General features: G+C 41.6%; 1 protein-coding gene across 3 annotated transcripts in view; it reads left to right on the forward strand.

Annotated features, from left to right (window-relative positions):
- LOC126471774 (protein similar) overlaps positions 1–20,799 on the forward strand; it is a 723,501-nt gene that overhangs the window by 370,982 nt on the left and 331,720 nt on the right. Inside the window, exon 1 of one of the 3 annotated variants that reach the window (XM_050099888.1) lies at positions 4,932–5,059. The exons of the other annotated variants lie outside the window; for them this stretch is intronic. Coding sequence (XP_049955845.1) covers positions 5,022–5,059 — 38 coding nt within the window. The 5' untranslated portion in view covers positions 4,932–5,021. Of the gene's footprint in view, positions 1–4,931; positions 5,060–20,799 lie in introns of those variants that run through there. 3 annotated transcript variants of the gene reach the window in all.

Raw genomic sequence — 20,799 nt, forward strand, 5'->3', positions numbered from 1 at the left:
TAGTACCGTGGGCTTTTCTGCTAGCCCAGTAGTCCTTTCTTGCTGAACTTTCCTCGGACCTTTTCGAGGTCTCTTTGTGATTAACTTTTATAATGGATATTAGGAAGGGTATGGTTTCAATAGCTAAACTGTGATAGTCATCGCTGTCAGTAATTGATGTTCTGGAAGGTTTTTCTCTATTTGCTTGAACCTCAGGAACCCAGTGGTTTTACCCTAGTTGACTGCTTTGAAAATCTTGTAAGATAGCGCGTGGGGGTCCATTCCCTACAGGTGGCCATAGAAAGCATGTCGTCTTGTTCTGACGACAAGGATCAGATTTTCATGGCGGTGGTAGAGTTCGACATTAGGTCTGTACCATTGTCTACCATCTGGCAGAATCCTTTGTCGCACTGTCTTTCTTGTAATTCGAGGATTCTTATGCGATCTTCTTAGTCAGTAATATGCGCTCTGTATGCCCTTCATAATTTGATCTTATTTCGTTTGAAAGCTATCGTTTCACTGAGATCACCTGAGAACCATCCTCCAAGCTACTTTACGATTTTGGCTCTCATGATATGCTTTGATTCTCATCATTCTAGGACATATTTAATATTGGTAATGAATTCGTCCTTCCCTATGTTGATCATGGACTTGTTTTCTCTGCTGTCAAGTCAGTCACGTAAATTAACGTAACGTATCTCCAATAACGAGTATTAAAGTAATGTGTCGCACACTGCGGGGCATTGCTGTAGAAACTGTGAAATCTCACTGCTTTATTTGCGAGGCAGGAGTGAAAGTAGATACTAGGAACGCGTAGTCTATCGCCAGGCGCTCTGTGTAGAGGACATGAGAGTAGACTTCGTTACAGTCCTACATATGGAAGACAGAGCTGCGGGCGGACATCATGGAAATATTTCTGCTAATAGAGACTGCTTTTGTACATGAGACGCTACGTAAATTTGAGACCTAAGCTAGTCAGCAAAAGACCTGCCTCCAACCCGCTCCCCCCTTCCTCCCCCCCCTCTCTCTCCCCCTCCCTCCCTCCCTCCCTCCCTCCCTCCCTCTCTCTCGCGGGGTGAGGGCGAAGGGTAATTTGTTGTACCAATACTGCTGTATTTTCAATTATTGTTCTGAGGCTTGTCAAATGAACGCTATTGCTACACGCAATCTTTTATACGATTTACATGATTCGCTTTTTTGAAGTTGACCAATTTTGACTGTCGAGAGTGACGATTATATTTCAAAGTTTGAGTAGAAGCTGACCGTCTACTTTTATTTCATGTGCCATTTACAGCCCATACAGGGCAGCAAATAACTTACAATGACCCCTCTTCAGGGCGATTCACTGTGTTAATATGGCCCCATAACGTTTTTTTCCCTTTTTTCGGTTGCTTTTATGCAACAACGAGCGTTTTTAGTATCCTTCCCAACGTAGTTGACAATAATTTTTAATAATCCTATAGTAGTAATGGTGACATATCGATTCGGAAAGCTAAACTGTGTGTCAAATAGTTCTATGACATATTCACTCCTTCTGAATCACAATTATTTGCGGACGGTATTACTGTAACTGAACCTTTACAAAGTATCCTCTGGGAAAGGCTGAGCACACCAGAAACGGTAATATGAGATAAGGAATATCATTGCGAGTAAATATAAATTCAAGAGCAAATAATTCAACGGGCTTCAATACCTTCATACTTTTAAAACACAGACAGCCGGCATATGAAGGGACAGCAACAGTGAAAAAATGTTTTCGTGACAAATATAATTTTTTTCTCATACTGCGCAACATAGCATCTTATTTGATCATCGTGTGAGTACCTTTCCCAATTCGCTGAAGGAATTTAGGAAAAAAGTTTTTAAAATTTTCTTTGGCCCTTGAATGATTCTATTGTCGATGTACGAGTATTATGCAGAGTTTGCTCCTTCAGTCATTATTTATTTCATTAAAGTAACATGAAACGTAGTGCCAGCATGCAGCAATCATCTGATGCCTTATTCTTATCACATGATAGTACACCACATTCGCTTCCTAGTAATTACTCCTTAACCTTAACGAAGTTAGAGTGTGTAGTTACTTTTTAAGCAAATGTGGAGTACTACGGTTAGGCAACAATATGTATAAGAAGAAACAGGAGCAATGAGGGAATAGTAAAGCGGATGAAGATGAATGCAGCCTTCTGTATGACCAGAGACATACGCAGTAAAAAGAATATATCCACCGGCACACTACAACTCAGCGTCGAGCTATGTGATACTTAAGCGACTAAGACGAAAGAACTAGGAAAATACGATCCAGAACAACTACAGAAAGGTGAAAAATATTAATGAAAATACTAGGTCCTAGAAGAGGTGGTGAAAAGTGAACGCAAAGACCTAGGGAAACTACAGGAGCTTGAGGACAATATCAGAAAATCAGGCTTAAAAAGTAAGATTTGCGGGGCCTGGGATCAGGATTAATAAAGACCGAGTGGCGAAAAGAGTATGGGAAACAACGAAGAGGACTAGAGGAAAGACGGGAACCAAGTGGTTTGTTAGCCTAGGATTGGTCTGCACAGCGATCATGGTAGAAGGGAAAGAAACTTGGAGAAGCAAGTGCACACCGACCAATATGCCACAGATCAACGACAGCGAAGGGTACAGGAAAGGGAAGAGAGTCGGCAGTGTAGCTGACGAGAGAAGTGGATACTGAAAATCTCTGAAAAAGAGCTGGAGAACAGAACAGAAGAGAAAGGATGAAGAGGTTCTGGGTCGAGAAGAAAATGCACTTCATGAGGGGGCTACGCATGGTCCTATCGAGACCGTAACGGGAGAAGAAGAAGAAGAAAAAGAAAGGCAGCAATAAGGCACCTGGTAATGGTAGCTTGCTGACGAACAGCTTCGTTCTTAATTAAATAGCAAATAGTGACGGAATAGCATTCTGTAATGTGTCCAATGTGGTTATTTTTCTTTTAGACATGGGAGAATGTGCTCGGGAGTAATCTGAACGTTCCATTTTGCTCTCTGTTAACCTTGCATTCGATCACCATGCGTGATGACGTTCATTACATTGAAGACGGGCGTGTTGTGAGCGGCTTTCAGCCCCACTGCAGTTGCCTTGTGAGAGGAGCAGATGTTTTTGACTCAGGTAGTAGAGGTGGACTCTGAGCAGCTGAGTCGCAACGGTTTGCAAGCCACGCGGATGCCGTGCCTACTCTTATCTCGGCCGGCAGTCATGCCATGCGCTTCTCAGAAACAACCCGACTGCAACGGTTGAGAGAGCACCTTAGGTGAACAACTCGAGCACCAAATCTCTGCCGAGTGAATTGTTGGTGATGCCTCTACTCTTATCTCAAAGTGAACACTGCACTCCGACCATTGCTGACACAAATTCCCCCCCCCCCCCCTTCTCTCCCTCCCTCCCCCTCCCCTCCTCCCTCTGCCCTTATGGGAAATGTGAGATTGAGTCCCAGTATGGGTGACCACGAGGTCCCTACACTTACGAATACAAGTCCTCAAGTAGTAAGTTTATTATGTTCACAGTTTTATGTTACTTGCCGAGACTTTGACATTCACTAGCAAACTATGCAGAGACACAGTACCATCGTCACATGTAGGGAATTTCGTGTACAAGCGCACCCTGCACCGATGTAACGGACTCTCTACTTCCAGATTCAGAAATTCGTGCAGAAATGTAAGCCTTCTAACCAGCTATAGTCCCCTCCGCTCTTATCCACTCATTAGATAAGACTCCTTTATCCACTACCTAAAAGGTCCACACAAGATTATGATAGTCTCATGCAATCATAACCCGCCTCCTTTGCCACAAAACTGATCATATGCCGAGCGCTCTGCCATGAGTGGCTCGTCATCCCTAGATGTTAAAGAAGCTCTAGTTCATTACAAACATAGTTTATACTTTACGCCAAAGTTGATGTACTTTAAATGTCATTTTCTGCTTTTGGCTATTACTGTTTTTATTGTGCTCCTTCAGTTTCGGCCGAGTAGAAGGATTCGATGTCGTATTACAGCATAGAAACTGGCTACAAATAACATTGCTCATGTAGGGCTGTGTCACACTTGATGGCAACGGCTGTCATCAGTGTCATGATTAACATGATACATATATTTATGTTGTTAGCTGACTTCAACCTGCATGTAACTATCACAAATGCACATATCTTATAACTCATGTTATGATAGCCATTGACTCTGTTACCATCAAAGGTGACATCCGATAAGGACGTTGTTATTTTTAACCTGTTTCTATACCGTAATATGACATCGAATCCGTCTGCTTGACACTGCACATACGCCGAAATTGCAACAGTACAGTAAAAATAGTTGCAGCTGAAAGTGTAAAATGACCTCATTTAAAGAACTTTTAGTGGCTGTGGGCCTGCATTACAGGAAGTTATTTGATGTTAATTTCAATTTGAATAGCGCGAGTACTTTATTTTTCACCTTCTTTATTTCTTTGATTAAGGTTTCTTAAAGAACAGTGGCTGGAAGTAAAATTCCACCTGCCATTGAAGAACGAAATATACGAGTAGAAGGTACAGAACATCAACCAAAGCTGTGGCCCTGTCTCGGTGATCCGATTTTCGTTGACAAATGTGCAATTAAAAATATTGCATCCACGGCCCCTTCGTTGAAGGGGAGGCGATGAAGGTGTCCTGGATGTCAAGGAATCATCAGTGTAAGAAATTTACTCTTTAGAGCAGCTACTTCCAAAAAATGCGGGATTCATTGACTGCCAAAGCCCAGTGAGGATACGGAATAACAAACGGAAAGACATGATCTACCTATATATATCCTACAAAGTGTAAGAAAGCGCAGAGATACACCTCCTGTGCACTTCACTGGTATAATCATTTCTAGCCACTGAGCGATAAGTACTGCCTACGTCATGAGCAGATAGCGCCTGCAGAGAGAATCCGACCGGAAAGTGCTTCAGTATCAGGGAAAAGATAGCAGCGTACGGGCTCGTTTCTGTAATTAAATCGGGCAGTTAAACGTATTGAAGTGAATCGTGCTTGCTCCGGACGGTTGGAATAAACATGTGTCGAGTGCGACTGCGGGAAGAAGACAGGATTAGGTGAGTGTGTCAGTATGGTGTGTCGAACTACACCCGATTAATTTTGTCCCAGTGATTTCGTATAAATCCCTAGTGCCACTAGCATCTGAAGCAATAATCTTCGTATTTGTAGTAGTAATTCTATTACGCAGATCGAAATTTTAGTTCATTTGCTCTACAGTTTCTGACCTTCAGAAAGATTAGATTTATTTGTGGAAAAAAATTAAAGCTGCGAGTGCCGTTTCCTTGTGGTCACTGATATCTGGACTCGCAAGACAAGGAAGAAATGTATCTAGTGATGTGTATTGCGTTTTGTGAGAGGTACCACACATGGTCACAGGTTTGATATCGAGCACTGCGTTCTTCATATGTTGTTGTTGTTATGTTTGTGTTCACATATTTGTTCACTTGCATTTTTTGACACCAAGATCATTGCAGTGACGGACGTCAACTGTTTCCGCTATCTTCGTTGATAGCGCTGCCATTAACTTACGTATTTCGTCATAGACATTAGACCCAATAAGTGAAGTAAAAAAACATACAGTGGTGGACACGTGGAGACTATGCTCTGAGTGGGCTGGACACTGAATTGAACATCTGCATATTATAGGTTTTTTTCTGCAGCATTGAGACGGCTGCTTTGAACGTTAGGCGTTTCAGTTAGGCATCCATGTCACACAGGCGCAGGTTAAGACGAAGTTTCCTGTTAGAAAACGTGGCGCTGCCCGTTACTGTATAAGCGATCATGCTACCCCCCCCCCCCCCCCTCCTCCAATTATGTTATACTTTGCTCTGTAATAATCACGTCGACAGTGTAATTATAAACAGTTGTCTTGTCTTCTAAACGTACTCATAACACTTGGCAGAAATGTTCTTAATATATAGCACATTTAACAGATAGAAATCAAGGTTAAAGACATATGAAACGGTAGATGTAAACGTAAACGTAATCGTGTTTTGCGTAGTGATCTAGCTGCCACCTACAGACGGCCAAAGAGAGACAATGTATAGAATGGTACGTGTTAGTTGCTGCAAGAAGACAGACTATTCCCAGATGATTGACAAACTTGTATTGATGACATTATGCTACCATTGGAAAATAATCAAAGAAACATAAAAGCTGACGTTTATGAAGTCGTAGCTAGTATTGCCAAAGGAATGTCAAAGTTAGTACTCGTTCTTAGCAGTGCTTGTTTTACATGTTTGCACTATGACAGATGTAATTTAATTTGATTTCTCGTAATGACTGTGTACATGTGTGACTCATTTTCCGCACATTTACATGATACTTACACATTTAAGTTTTATTTAATCTGTCTGCAGAGAAACAGCTGTATGCAAAATATATCTGGTAGTAAAACTAAGATCAGAAGACCTGCAGAGTTAAATACATTTTTTGCTAATGAGACCTTCCTCAAATAACATTACGTTAATTAGCTGAAGATGCGGAGGTTGCGTTAAATTCGAAACAGTGGATGACTAGGCAGTTTTCATATGCGTAAGATTATGTCATAGGTGTAATCCACATCATGGCAGAGAAGCCTTGGATTGAATCTCAAAATAAAATAGCACTTTAGTTTTTGCAGCTAATGTATGATTATATTGCTTTATTAATACTTAAATTTCCTTTTTGTTATATTTGTACCAATCTTTGATTGCAATATCAGTTCATATAAGTTCCGGTTTAACTTGCACTCCTTTTTCCCCACTTTAAATATAATACGGCTTCATTCTTTTGTGCATATTGCAGTCCAAGTGTATTCTTATCCTCTTCTTATGGAGACTTTAACTTTTGTATTTCTCTGAGCCATATTTTTTAGTTATATAGCATTTTAAGTATGCAGAAACTTACAAATTTTTCGGGTGAAGTCACGTGAAAGTCAAGACCCAGTGTTGAGGTAACATTACCCGATCTCGCATTCTTATTGTGACTTCAACTTTCAAATGTGTTGTGATTTCACCGGTCTTGGTGAAGTTCTTCTGTGCAGCCGCTGAAAAACTCTCCTAACAAAAGTATGTACTGTTTATTTGTACCGAATTTTGATTTAGTCGATATTTTATTTATTCCTGTTTACTTAATATCAGGTTTAGAAATAATAAATGCCTGAGTAACGTCTCACACGATTAAAGAATGCCAGAGGAGAAGGAACCATAGTTTGCTCCGCTATGACGAACCTCAACAGTTTTTTTTATATTAACGGGAGCTGTGGTTATCTTCTACACACATCAAAAAACCTTTTTCATCACCCTGGTTCCCAGAACTCCTGAAGATAGAAGATAGACGTTGACTGTGGATATTGTATCACAGACACAGTCCTTTTGACTGTTCAGAGATGTCACTAAACCCGCCCAAAAAACGTAAACAACCATGCGTAAGCAGCGCCTATTAGACGGAGGGGGTCCGACAGCTGACCAGTTCAAGTCTTTCCACCAGGAAGGAGGTACACGGCTCGTGTAGTCTGTAGCTCAACCATGCCTAGACGGTCAATACCGCGGTTCGATCGCGTCCGCATGGTTACTTTGTGCCAGGAAGGGTTCTCAACGAGGGAAGTGGTCCAAAATGGTCCAAATGGCTCTGAGCACTATGGGACTCAACTTCTGAGGTCATTAGTCCCCTAGAACTTAGAACTAGTTAAACCTAACTAACCTATGGACATCACACACATCCATGCCCGAGGCAGGATTCGAACCTGCGACCGTAGTGGTCTCGCGGTTCCAGACTGCAGCGCCTAGAACCGCACGGCCACTTAGGCCGGCGAGGAAAGTGTCCAGGCATCTCGGAGCGAACCAAAGCGATGCTGTTCGGACATGAAGGAGATACAGAGAGACAGGAACTGTCGATTACATGGCTCGCTCAGGCCGAACAAGGGCTACTACTGCATTGGATGACCGCTACTTACGAATTATGGCTCAGAGGAACCTTGACAGCAACGCCACCATGTTGAATAACGCTTTTCGTGCAGCCACAGGACGTCGTGTTACGACTCAAACTGTGCGCAGTGGTCTGATGATGCGCAACTTCACTCCCGACATCCATGGCGAGGTCCATTTTTGCAACCACGACACCATGCAGCGCGGTACAGAAGTGGTCCAACAACATGCCGAATGTACCGCTTAGGATTGGCATCACGTTCTCTTCACCGATGAGTGTTGCATATGCTTTCAACCAGACAATCATCGGAGACGTGTTTGGAGGCAACGCTGTCAGGCTGAACGCCTTAGACACGCTGTCCAGCGAGTGCAGCAAGGTGGAGCCTCCCTGCTGTTTTGGGGTGGCATTATGTGGGGCCGACGTACGCCCGCTGGTGGTAATCGAAGGCGCCGTAACGGCTGTCCGATACGTGAATGCCATCCTCCGACCGATAGTGCAACCATATCGGCAGCATATTGGCGAGGCATTCGTCTTCATGGACGACAATTTGCGCCCACATCGTGCACATCTTGTGAATAAATTCCTTCAGGATAACGACATCGCTCGACTGGAGTGGCCAGCATGTTCTTCAGACATAACCCTATCGAACATGCCTGGGATAGGCTGAAAAGGACTGTTTATGGACGATGTAACTCACCAACCACTGTGAGGGATCTACGCCGAATCGCCGTTAAGGAGTGGGACAATGTGGGCCAGCATTGCCTTGATGAACTTGTGGATAGTATGTCTCGACTAATACAGCCATGCATTTATGCAAGAGGACGTGCTACTGGGTATTAGAGGTACTGGTGTGTACAGCAATGTGGACCACCATCTCTAAAGGTCTCGCTGTATGGTGGTACTACATGCAATGTACGGTTTTCATGAGCAATAAAAGGGGCGGAAATGATGGTTATGTTGATCTCTATTCCAGTTTTCAGTACTGGTTCCAGAACTCTCGGAACCGAGTTGATGCAAAACTTTTCTTGGTGTGTGTATAAGCGAAGCTCATAGCATGTGAAACTCAAGTAAAAATTGGTGTTTGATAATATGCTGTTTTTGTTCTAATAACTTTGACTTACTAGAGATATAATTTACGCCAGTAAAGACAACCCGCTCTCGTTACGAACAAGTCACGAATATTCACCACCCAATATTTATTTTCATAGAGCTGTTGCTTACTGAGGGTTGACTGTTGCTACGCTTCTAGGTACTTTTTAAATTGACAGACAGTGCTTTATTGCTACCTTCTCTTTAATAAAAACAAGATGAAGTATGTTATCTGTGATTGCGGTTTTCTGTCAGCTATAGTATAGAAAATGATAAATAGATGCTGAGTATTGCTTATTTTCACTAACGAATTTTAGTGTTTGTTTGCATAAAAACGTTTGTTACGCAATCGGTAGTCAATATTATCCAATAATTAATTTGGACGGTATTTCTACTACTGGCACATAACTGCGCGGGAGACTGGTTGAATAAGAATAATGAATGGCAGTTCTCGACAAAGGAAACAATTCCACATCATTGTCCGAAAATACAAGCATGGTTGGGCTGCCCTCCGTCTCTGATGACCTTAAAGTTGACAGATATTTTAAACGCTAAACGTCGGTTTATTTCCTTCTGTCACGTTTTCGAACTGGGTCCCGTGTTCATTTCATCAAATCTGAGTCTTGGATTCTCATTAGCATATCGTTATGTACCGTAGTGAAGATTGTTAATTCAAAAGAAAGACTAGAGAAATCAGTTTAGCGATTTGTTTCAAATGATGACTTTCTTAGAATTGATAATTTGTTTACTACATTGATGATGCGAGAAGCTACACTAATCTGTGGTGTAGTGTTGACATCTTTTTAACCGTGATTGTACTACAGAATTTGATCGTCTGCACCAGTCACCGTATGATGGTTATTTATTCACGCTATTACTTTCAGGTTTGACATCTCGATACTAGGCGATTACGTACATATATATATGAATAACAATTAAAAATATGGTTTTCGTGTAGTCCATTACAATAATATGTGAAAAAACTATATTCGAAAAATAATTACTCAAGTGCTCCTTCAAAATCTCCAATAATTACTCAAGTGCTCCTTCAAAATCTCCATATGCGTAAGAATTTGTTGTTCGTTGTGACTAGCTTCTATGTAAGTGATTAGCTTGTGTTTATGACACTATCATTGCTGTGAAGACATTGATGGTGTTGGCGCCGTTTCTTTGTCCTGAACTGGTATGGCAAGGGAAAAAGGCGAGAATTTTATTAAGGCCAAGTTATTTCTTCGGCTACACAATGATTTTGGGATGCTGAGTCATGCGCGAAATTTATGTGCTTCAGACTGCGCAACTGAAAATGTGCTGATTGTCTGCTTGTGCCACGTTTCTTAAAGCTTACCAATCGTTCGTACGTTCGTTGCTGCAATTTCCGTGGTACTTGCTAACTGTATTGTATTGTATGTTAACCGGGGGGCCTAGAAACGACGGAGAGACTCCGTCCCGCCGCAGCCGCAGAGGTCTACAACCCCATGACGACTATCGCATTCCACTTCACCCCTTCGCCGCCCCACACCGAACCTCTCTTTCAGGGTTATTGTGCGGTTTGGCCCCCTGGTACCCCCCCCCCTCCCTCCCTCCCAGGGAACGTCTCACACCAGACGAGTGTAACCACTATGTTTACGTGGTAGAGTAACGGTGGTGTACGCGTACGTGAACTTGTTTGCGCAGCAATAGCCGACATATTGTAGCTGAGGCAGAATAAGGGGAACCAGCCCGCATTCGCCGAGGCAGATGGAAAACCGCCTATAAACGACCCACACTCTCCGGCTCACCGGACCTTGACGCAAGTCCGCCGGGCGGATTCGTGCCGGGGCCATGCGCTCCTTCCCAATCTGGAAAGCCGTGCGTTAGACCGCACGGCTAACCGGGCGGGCTTGCTTACTGTTCAAGCACGACTCTACGTGTTTCACGTGGTAGATTCACTGCGGTAACAAAAGTCACGGGATACCTCCCAATATCGTGTCGTTTATACTATTCAACGGGCATTGGATTCTGTGTATCCTTCAATCAATCCATTGTTCAACTAAGTCAATTAAATATGAGGCAAGGAGTCGATCACACTTATAATCAGCACGGAAAAAGACAGGATCCGTCTGATTAAAGTTTTCTCTGACAAAGAATTCACTCTATGGCTCGCGGTCTATAGGCGTGGTACGAGCAAGGAAAGTCAAGTTCAGAGTTGAGTTCGAAAGTTATTTCGTAGCACGTAAAAACCAGAAGCGAACGTTTTTCACGCTCTGTGGTAAAACTGTTATCTCAAGAAAGCTCTGCCGCTCTCGTGAATGCTTTTATTTTGTAATGCTGAGACCGGCAATAGCTCGAAATCATCGTTTCTCAGTAACTCAGTGATGTCGCTGCTCCAGCCCTGTGTGACATTTCCACTCGCTCGCAGTGTCAGCAGCTCTGTGGTCTTTTGACAAGCTAGCTGCCACGAAGTCGACGGCGGCCACAGCACTGCCTCACGTCCCACGCCGTTGCCTGGCCAGGCGTGGCGGTGAAACATCCTTCACAAAAGCCATCCTCTCACGGGACGTGAAAACGCACGTTTACGAGGAGCTGCTGACGTCACAGCATGGAATTTCACGTTCCACTACACCGCGGAGCGTGAAATAAAGGATCTGGCACGTCAGATTTATGCCTCGTGAAGAGGAACGTGGCCAATGAAGTTCGACATCGACTTCGTCACAATCGGAACATAGGAGCCGCCATATTTTATGGCGTTAAACATCGTATTTGGCGGATTTTCTTTCTCGTAGAATACGTGGCATTAATGTAAAGTATTTCAGAGCATCAGAAATTTGCGGATCTCTCTAAAACGCTACGAAAAGAAAAGAAAAAAAGGAAACTACATATCGGTAGGTGGAAGCCAGTCTGTAGTTGATGTTTTTAGTGTTATACGATGAAGTACATTATTCCAGAGTGGTGGTAGCCAATGCTACATCAAGAATATTGCCCAAACTGACCTTAACGATATTCGATTTAAAACCGGAAGTGAGATGAAAATTCAATTCAGTTAACGAATAACTTCTGCTAGTATATATCTCAGATCATGTTACAGTGTTACGTAGTTTTCCTCTACAAGCAGTTCGCTGTTCAAGCCATCGACGAGTCCAAAATCTTCTTCGCAATTTTCTCCGCCCTTCTTCGACAATCGCTGACAATAGTTAACACAGATATTTTGTGAGCGTCCATTTTCGTAAACAAACTGCGTGGTTTGCGAGCCAGATAAAGCAGGCAACCGCCGCTGGAGAGCGCTGAGAGTGGAAATCGCGCCAAACAGCTCGTTCCTTGCGCCGACTGCGCTCTCTCACATGAGATCGAATGCCTCGCCCGCGTCCACGTCAGCATTAGCTGCCACTTGTTGTGTGAGGACGGCTTAAGCGTTAACGCAATCTCCATTCCTTCACGTTCTTTTTACCACAGATCATCTTTAACGGTGATAACTACTTTTTGTCGATTATGGCCAGGTAATACGAAGGACTCTTAGCAAGTGATTTTTCATTACGTACCTAAACAAATCAGTTTGTGTGAGATTCATTTCTAAGAAACAATAATTTACTTTGCACGCAACCATATTTCTGAAAATTCTCCGAGTGATAGATTATCTGCGATTGTTAGTTAATGTAAAACAGTTGTATTTTCAGTCACGGCCACAAACAACTTGCACAGCTATTATCACTTTCAGCGTTTAAGGAATATTCAGATAGCCAGTCCTACAGAGAGAAGATTATCGTTTCTTCGTAGGGACTTCAGAACGTTGGTTAAACGTATTGTCCCACGTTGAAACCATTGCGCATTACGACCACGTTTTCAGAAGAGACGCACTCTGAAGTTAAAGCACACGAGACAGCGCGACTCATGTCGGCAAAATGTGTAAGTTACACACAGATTCACCGTCAAATTATGGCTGTATATCGACCATACCTGCTACTGTCAGTTGGAAGCAGTTGTTAACTAAAACTTTGCATGACGAACAAATGTTGCGATCTCAAACACAAATAGAATAGAAGAAGACGTGCCCAGACGGATCAAAAGCGACAGCAGATAAATATAGAGTTACTCGCAGTCCTACATAGATGATATGCTCTCATTTTTGCCGTGATTGTCTGTTCGATCGTTGTTCCTTCAATATTTTAGTGTGATATACTGATGAACTTTCTCTACGTGGGACTATATCACACTAGTATTTGTGATTGTGACTGAAAATATAACTGATTAATAAATTGCGAAGTGTGAGTCGATGACTGTATGGTAAACTGTTGAAACAACAAAACACTCCGTGAACTACTATCTAAATCTATGTTTATTGGTTGCAACTCGTTTCGGATCCTTCCATCCGTTACGTCTTCAGGTGATAATCTTCGACATAGTCACCTAAGTATGGAACTAAGTCTCCGAAATGTGCACTGATTAACAAATGTAAGTGCTTAAGACTGGCTACGCACATTTTTCGTTGCTTTGAAAATATTGTACTATTTTTCCGTCATCCACTTCTGTAAAGGATCTGTTCTTCGGTCGTTTTTGATCGTCCTGCCAGCGTGTATAACTGAATGACTGTGTTCCGCTTGTAGAATTTAAAGTTGTGCATCGAAATAAAGAAGTACGTATAATTAGCATCCTGCGTTTCTCTTTAAAAAGGTAACTTGATACAAGCTGATACAAGTACCTCCTGGTCACTAAAGGCAGATGTCACAACGTCATTGTGCCGTTTTCCCCGTCTTATCGATCGTTTGCTTAATTCCAGCAGCGCTGTTCGCGGAACGACCCAATGTTGTTTACTGAATATTTAGCTTTAACGCAGCGGATTAAATTATTTGAAAAAAGTATTTATCTGTCACTTGGTACGAGATAACACTCGCTATAATTGAACGGTAAGTTTCCGAAGACAACGTGGTAATACACCATTGCCACGGGCGGATGGAAGTTGCGTAATGCAGAAGTATCCATTCTCAGCTTATAGTCGTCACAGTAATTTTTCATCCAAGCTACAGATGGAACGATTATGCTAGTGGAGGAACCGTGTTTCCGGGACGTAATAGAGTGATCTGTCATCTGCTTTGTCGAGCATGAGCTATCGTTTCCACAAACATTTCCGTTTTAGACAAGTAATACTATGTCACTTAAGTTGAGCACTTAACAGTGTACGGCTAACGTCAATTCAGAATAATCATATTTTGACGACATATTATGTCCCGTTGACCATGACCTAATTAGAGACGGAAACAAACTAGGATTGAGGATAGGGAATTAACTGTGTCATATTCAAGGAAAGCATCCCACCATTTGCCTTAACTGAATTTGGGGTGAACCTCGGAAAACTAAATGTGTATGGTCGGACGGGCTTTCGAACCACCATCCTCCCGAATGCGAGTCTAGTATTTGATGGAATGTAGTTCAGGAATCCAATGATGACTCTGTACAATATAGACATGCATTGGATAAGAAAGAAGAGCATTAGCCATTCTGTGTATGATGCAAAAACAAAAGTAAAAGCTTGGAAACAAATAATAGCACGCATTGAAGAGGAGCTAGTTCAACATACAGCTAAAGAAATGCCTTCAGGTAAAAAGAGCAGCCAGGTGAAAAATCAAGTGTAAACTATTTGTTAATGATGTTGTTGTCGTGGTCTTCAGTCCAAAGACTGGTTTGATGCAGCTCTCCATGCTGCTCTAGCCTGTGCAGGCTTCTTCATCTTCGACTAACTACTGCAACCTACATCTTTCTGAATCTGCTTACTATATTCATCTCTTGGTCTCCCTCTACGATTTTTACATTCCACGCTTCCCTCCAGTACTAAATTGGTGATCCCTTGATGTCTCAGAGTGTGTCCTACGAACCGATCCTTTCTTCTAGTCAAGTTGTGCCACAAATTCCTCTTGTTCTCAATTCTGTTCAGTGTGTCCTCATTAGTTACGCGGTCTACTCATCTAATCTTCAGTATTCTTCTGTAGCGCCACATTTCAAAAGCTTCTATTTTCTTCTTGTCTAAACTGTTTATTGTCCATGTTTCACTTCCATTCGTGGTTACACTCGATACAAATACTTTCAGAAAGGACTTCCTGACTCTTAAATCTATACACAGTGTTAACAAATATCTCTTCTTCAGAAATGCTTTTCTTGCCATTGTCAGTCTACATTTTATATCCTCGCTACTTCGACCATCATCAGTTATTTTGCTTCCCAAATAGCAAATTCCATTAACTGCTTTATGCGTCTCGTTTCCTAATCTAATTCCCTCAGCATCACCCGATTTAATTCGACTACATTCCATTATCCTCGTTTTGCTTTTGTTGATGTTCATCTCATATCCTCCTTTCAAGACACTGTCAATTCCGATCAACCGCTCTTCCAATTCCTATCTGTCTCTGACAGAATTAAATGTTGTCGGCAAACCTCAAAGTTTTTATTTCTTCTCCGTGGATTTTAATTCCTGCTCCACATTTTTCTTTTATTTTCTTTACTGCATGCTCAATATACAGACTGAATAACATCGGGGACAGGCTACAACTTTGTCTCACTCCCTTCTTAACCCCTGCTTTCCTTTTGTGCCCCTCGACTCTTATAACTGCAATTTGGCTTCTGTACAAATTGTAAATAGCCTTTCGCTCCCTGTATTTTACCTGCCACCTTTAGAGTTTCAAAGAGAGTATTCCAATTAACTTTGTCAAAAGCTTTCTCTAAGTCTATTTATCTTAACCTGTCTTCCAAGAGAAGGAGGGTCAGTATTGCCTCGCGTGTTCCTACATTTCTATGGAACTGAAACTGATCTTCCCCGAAGTCGACTTTTGCCAGTTTTTCCATTCGTCCGTAAAGAATTCGTGTTAGTGTTTTTCAGCTGTAACTTGTTAGATTGATAGTTCGGTAATTTTCACACCTGTCAGCACCTGCTTTTTTTTTAAATTGGAATTATTATATTCTTCTTGAAGTCTGGGGGTATTTCGCCTATCTCATACATCTTACTCACCAGATACAGGAGTTTTGTCATGGCTGACTCTCCCAAGATTGTCAGTAGCTCTACCGAGCGAGGTGGCGCAGTGGTTGGACACTGGAGTCGCATTCGGAAGGACGACGGTTCAATCCCGCGTCCGGCCATCCTGATTTAGGTTTTCCGTGATTTCCCTAAATCACTCCAGGCAAATGCCGGGATGGTTCCTCTGAAAGGGCACGGCCGACTTCCTTCCCCATCCTTCCCTAATCCGGTGAGACCGATGACCACGCTGTCTGGTCTCCTTCCCCAAACCAACCAACCAACCAATAGCTCTAATGGAATGTTGTCTACTCCCGGGGCCTTGTTTCGACTTACATCATTCAGTGATTTATCAAATTCTTCAGGCAGTAACATATCTTCCATCTCATCTTCGCCGCGCTGGATAGCCACGAGGTCAATGGCGCCTTGCCGCGGTTCACGCGGCTCCCCCGTCGGAGGTTCGAGTCCTCCCTTGGGCATGGGTGTGTGTGTTGTCCTTAGTGTAAGTTCGGTTAAGTTAGATTAAGTAATGTGTAAGCCTAGGGACCGATGACATCGGTTGTTTGGTCCCATAGGAACCTACCACATATTTCCATATCTCATCTTTTTCTACGACCTCTTCCATTTCCACGATGTTGGCCTGAAGTGCGTCTCCCTTGTATAGACTCTATGTATACTCCTTACGCCTGTCTGCTTTCCCTTATTTGCTTAGAGCTGGTTTTCCATTTGAGCTCTTGATATTCGTACAGATGGTTTTCTTTTCTTCGGAAGTCTCTCTTACTTTCCTGTAGTCAGTATCTATCTTACCCCGAGTGATATATGCTTCCACATCCTTACATTCGACCCCTGGCTATTCCTGCTTAGCCATTTTCAATTTCCTGTCGATCTCATTTGTGAGACGTTTGTATTCCCTTTCGCCTGCTTCATTTACTGCATTTTTATATTTTCTCCTTTCATCAGTTAAGTATTTCTTGTGTTACCCAAGGATTTCAACTAGCCTTCGTGTTTTTAACGTACTTGGTCCTAAGCTGCCTTCACTATTTCATCTCTCGAAGCTATCCATTCTTGTTCTACGGTATTCCTTTCCCTTGTTTTTGTCAATAGATCCCCAATGCTCCCTTTGAAACTGTCTACAACCTCTGGTTCATTCTGTTTATCCAGATCACTTCTCCTTAAGATCTTACCTTTTTGCAGCTTCTTCAGTTTTAATCTACAGCTCATAGTCAGTAAATTGTGGTCAGAGTCCACATCTGCCCTTGGAAATGTCTTACAATTTAAAACCTGGTTTCTAAATCTTTGTCTTACTTTTATATAATCAATCTGAAATCTTGCGATGTCTCCATGTCTCTTCCACGTACACAACCTTCTTTCATGGTTCTTAAACCAAGCGTTAGCTATGGTTAAGTTATGACCTGTGCAAAATTCTACCAGGCGGCTTCCTCTTTCATTTCTTACTCCCAGTCCATATTCACCTACTACTTTTCCATCTCTTCCTTTCCCTACTGTCGAATTCCAGTCCCCTATGACTATTAAATTTTCGTCTCCCGTAACTATCTGAATAATTTCATTTATTGTCTATCTTGGCGTCGATAATGCGTTCACTATGCTATTTGTAGTAGCTTGCCCGCTTTCCTATTTTTTTTATTCATTACTAAACCTACTCCTGCATTACCCCTATTTGATTTTGTATTTATAACCCTGTATTCACCTGACCAGAGGTCTTGTTCCTCCTGCCACCGAACTTCACTAATTCCCACTATATCCAACTATAATCTATCCATTTCCCTTCTTAAATTTTCTAACCTACCTGCCGGATTAAGGGATCTGACATTTCGCGTTCGGATCCGATAGAACGCCAGTTTTGTTTCTCCTGATGTCGACGTCCTCCTGAGTAGATCTGAATGGGGGACTACTTTACCTCCGGAAGATTTTACCCCAGAGGCTGCCATCATCATTTAACCATACAACAGAGCTGCATACATTCGGGAAAAATTACGGCTGTAGTTTCCTCATGCTCTTAGCCTTTCGCAGTACCAGCACAGCGAGGCCGTTTTGGTTGATGTGACAAGGCTAGTTCAGTCAGTCATCCAGATTGTTGCCCCTGCGATTACTGAAAAGGTTGCTGCCTCTCTTCAGGAACCACATGTTTGTCTCTCCTCTCAACAGATACCCCTCCGTTGTGGTTGTACCTAGGGACCCGCGGTACGGCTGTTTGTATCGCTGAGGTACGCAAGCCTCCCCCACCAGCGACAAGGTCCCATGGTTCACGTTAATGATACAATATAAAAAACTGAAACAGCTATAAATATTCTGTAGGTGTGAAGGAATAGCTGTAAACAATGTCCTATAAAGAGAAATAACGTTAAAAAAAAAGAGTTACTTGCAGCCTCAAAATAAAACCGTAATAAGAGGAGAAATGGTAAAGCAGGCAGGCCGTTTACATTACTGAGCATAGTATATGAAGCTTTATAGAAGAACAGCAGGGCATGTATAACAATCAGAAAATTTTCTGTCGACCTTGAAATACGTCATGATGAGAAAGTTGGTGAAGAAAGTCGCTTGGACGGGATGCTGAAGAGTGAATACCACAAAGACTTTAGCAGCGTTTAGAAGCTTTTGGTATGCAAGTATAGAAGGAACTCTAAAGTGCGAGTTGGAAAAAGAGATGTAATGTGAGAGTTGGAAATAAAAAAGTGGTAGTATAAAAGAAGGTGAATGAGGCTTGGCAAATAATTATGCGCAAACAATAACAGCACTTGAGTGAGAACAGAAAGTCAAATACATGATGCATTACAAGGAACAGCCAATGAGGAGTGGTCTAGCGGTTATAGGTGCTACAGTCTGGAACCGCGCGACCGTTACAGTCCCGTAGTGCTCAGAGCCATTTTTGAACAGCCAATGAATACGAAATCCGTGGAAGGAAAACGTGCAAGATAAAAGCTGTTGATTTGAAAAAAAAAATCATCAGCTTGGAAAAAACGCAAGATTTGTTATTATTATTATTATTATTATTTCTTTACTTTCTCAGACGTTAAGTCTGGTTAAAAATGGAAAGTGACGCGGACCTTGATCAAGCGTGACTTCCTTTTAACTGTACGGTATATGTTACATTGTATTTAGGAACTTTCGGGTTATTGAACACGTATCAATAATTACGGATTTCTGTAGTTGTATATATACGTTTGGATGTAGCTGTATTGCGTTGATGTACTGGTGGATATTGTGTGGTATGATTCCTGTAGTTGATAGTATAATCGGTATAATGTCAACTTTATCCTGATGCCACATGTCCTTGACTTCCTCAGCCAGTTGGATGTATTTTTCAATTTTTTCTTCTGTTTTCTTCTGTATATTTATTGTATTTGGTATGGATATTTCGGTTAGTTGTGTTAATTTCTTCTTTTTATTGGTGAGTATGATGTCAGGTTTGTTATGTGGTGTTGTTTTATCTGTTATAATGGTTCTGTTCCAGTATAATTTGTATTCATCATTCTCCAGTACATTTTGTGGTGCATACTTGTATGTGGGAACGTGTTGTTTTATTAGTTTATGTTTTATGGCAAGTTGTTGATGTATTATTTTTGCTACATTGTCATGTCTTCTATGGGTATTTTGTATTTGCTAGTATTGTACATCCACTTGTGATGTGATCTACTGTTTCTATTTGTTGTTTGCAAAGTCTGCATTTATCTGTTGTGGTATTGGGATCTTTAATAATATGCTTGCTGTAATATCTGGTGTTTATTGTTTGATCCTGTATTGCAGTCATGAATCCTTCCTTCTCACTGTATATATTGCCTTTTCTTAGCCATGTGTTGGATGCGTCTTGATCGATGTGTGGCTGTGTTAGATGATACGGGTGCTTGCCATGTAGTGTTTTCTTTTTCCAATTTACTTTCTTCGTATCTGTTGATGTTATGTGATCTAAAGGGTTGTAGAAGTGGTTATGAAATTGCAGTGGTGTAGCCGATGTATTTATATGAGTGATTGCTTTGTGTATTTTGCTAGTTTCTGCTCGTTCTAGAAAGAATTTTCTCAAATTGTCTACCTGTCCATAATGTATGTTTTTTATGTCGATGAATCCCCTTACTCTTTCCTTTCTGCCTACTGTGAATCTTTCTGTTGCTGAATGTAAGTGTATTGAGTGCTTCTAGGTATGTGTTACTCCATTTCACTACTCCAAATGAGTAGGTCAATATTGGAATAGCATAAGTATTTATAGCTTTTGTCTTGTTTCTTGCTGTCAATTCTGTTTTCAGTATTTTTGTTAGTCTTTGTCTACATTTTTTAAGTTCTTCTTTAATATTTGTATTATCTATTCCTATTTTTTGTCTGTATCCTAGATATTTATAGGCATCTGTTTTCTCCATCGCTTCTATGGAGTCGCTGTGGTTATCCAATATGTAATCTTCTTGTTTAGTGTGTTTTCCCTTGACTATGCTATTTTTCTTACATTTGTCTGTTCCAAAAGCCATATTTATATCATTGCTGAATACTTCTGTTATCCTTAGTAATTGGTTGAGTTGTTGATTGGTTGCTGCCAGTAGTTCTAGATCATCCATGTATAGCAAATGCGTGATTTTTTGTGGGTATGTTCCAGTAATATTATATCCATAATTTGTATTATTTAGCATGTTGGATAGTTGATTCAGAGCAAGACAAACCAGAAAGGACTTAATGAGTCTCCTTGGTATATTCCACGCTTAATCTGTATTGGCTGTGATGTGATATTATCTGAATTTGTTTGGATATTAAGTGTGGTTTTCCAGTTTTTCATTACTATGTTTAGGAACTGTATCAATTTAGGATCTACTTTGTATGTTTCCA

The sequence above is a fragment of the Schistocerca serialis genome, chromosome 1 (genome assembly GCF_023864345.2).
Source record: "Schistocerca serialis cubense isolate TAMUIC-IGC-003099 chromosome 1, iqSchSeri2.2, whole genome shotgun sequence".
NCBI classification, from domain to species: domain Eukaryota; kingdom Metazoa; phylum Arthropoda; class Insecta; order Orthoptera; family Acrididae; genus Schistocerca; species Schistocerca serialis.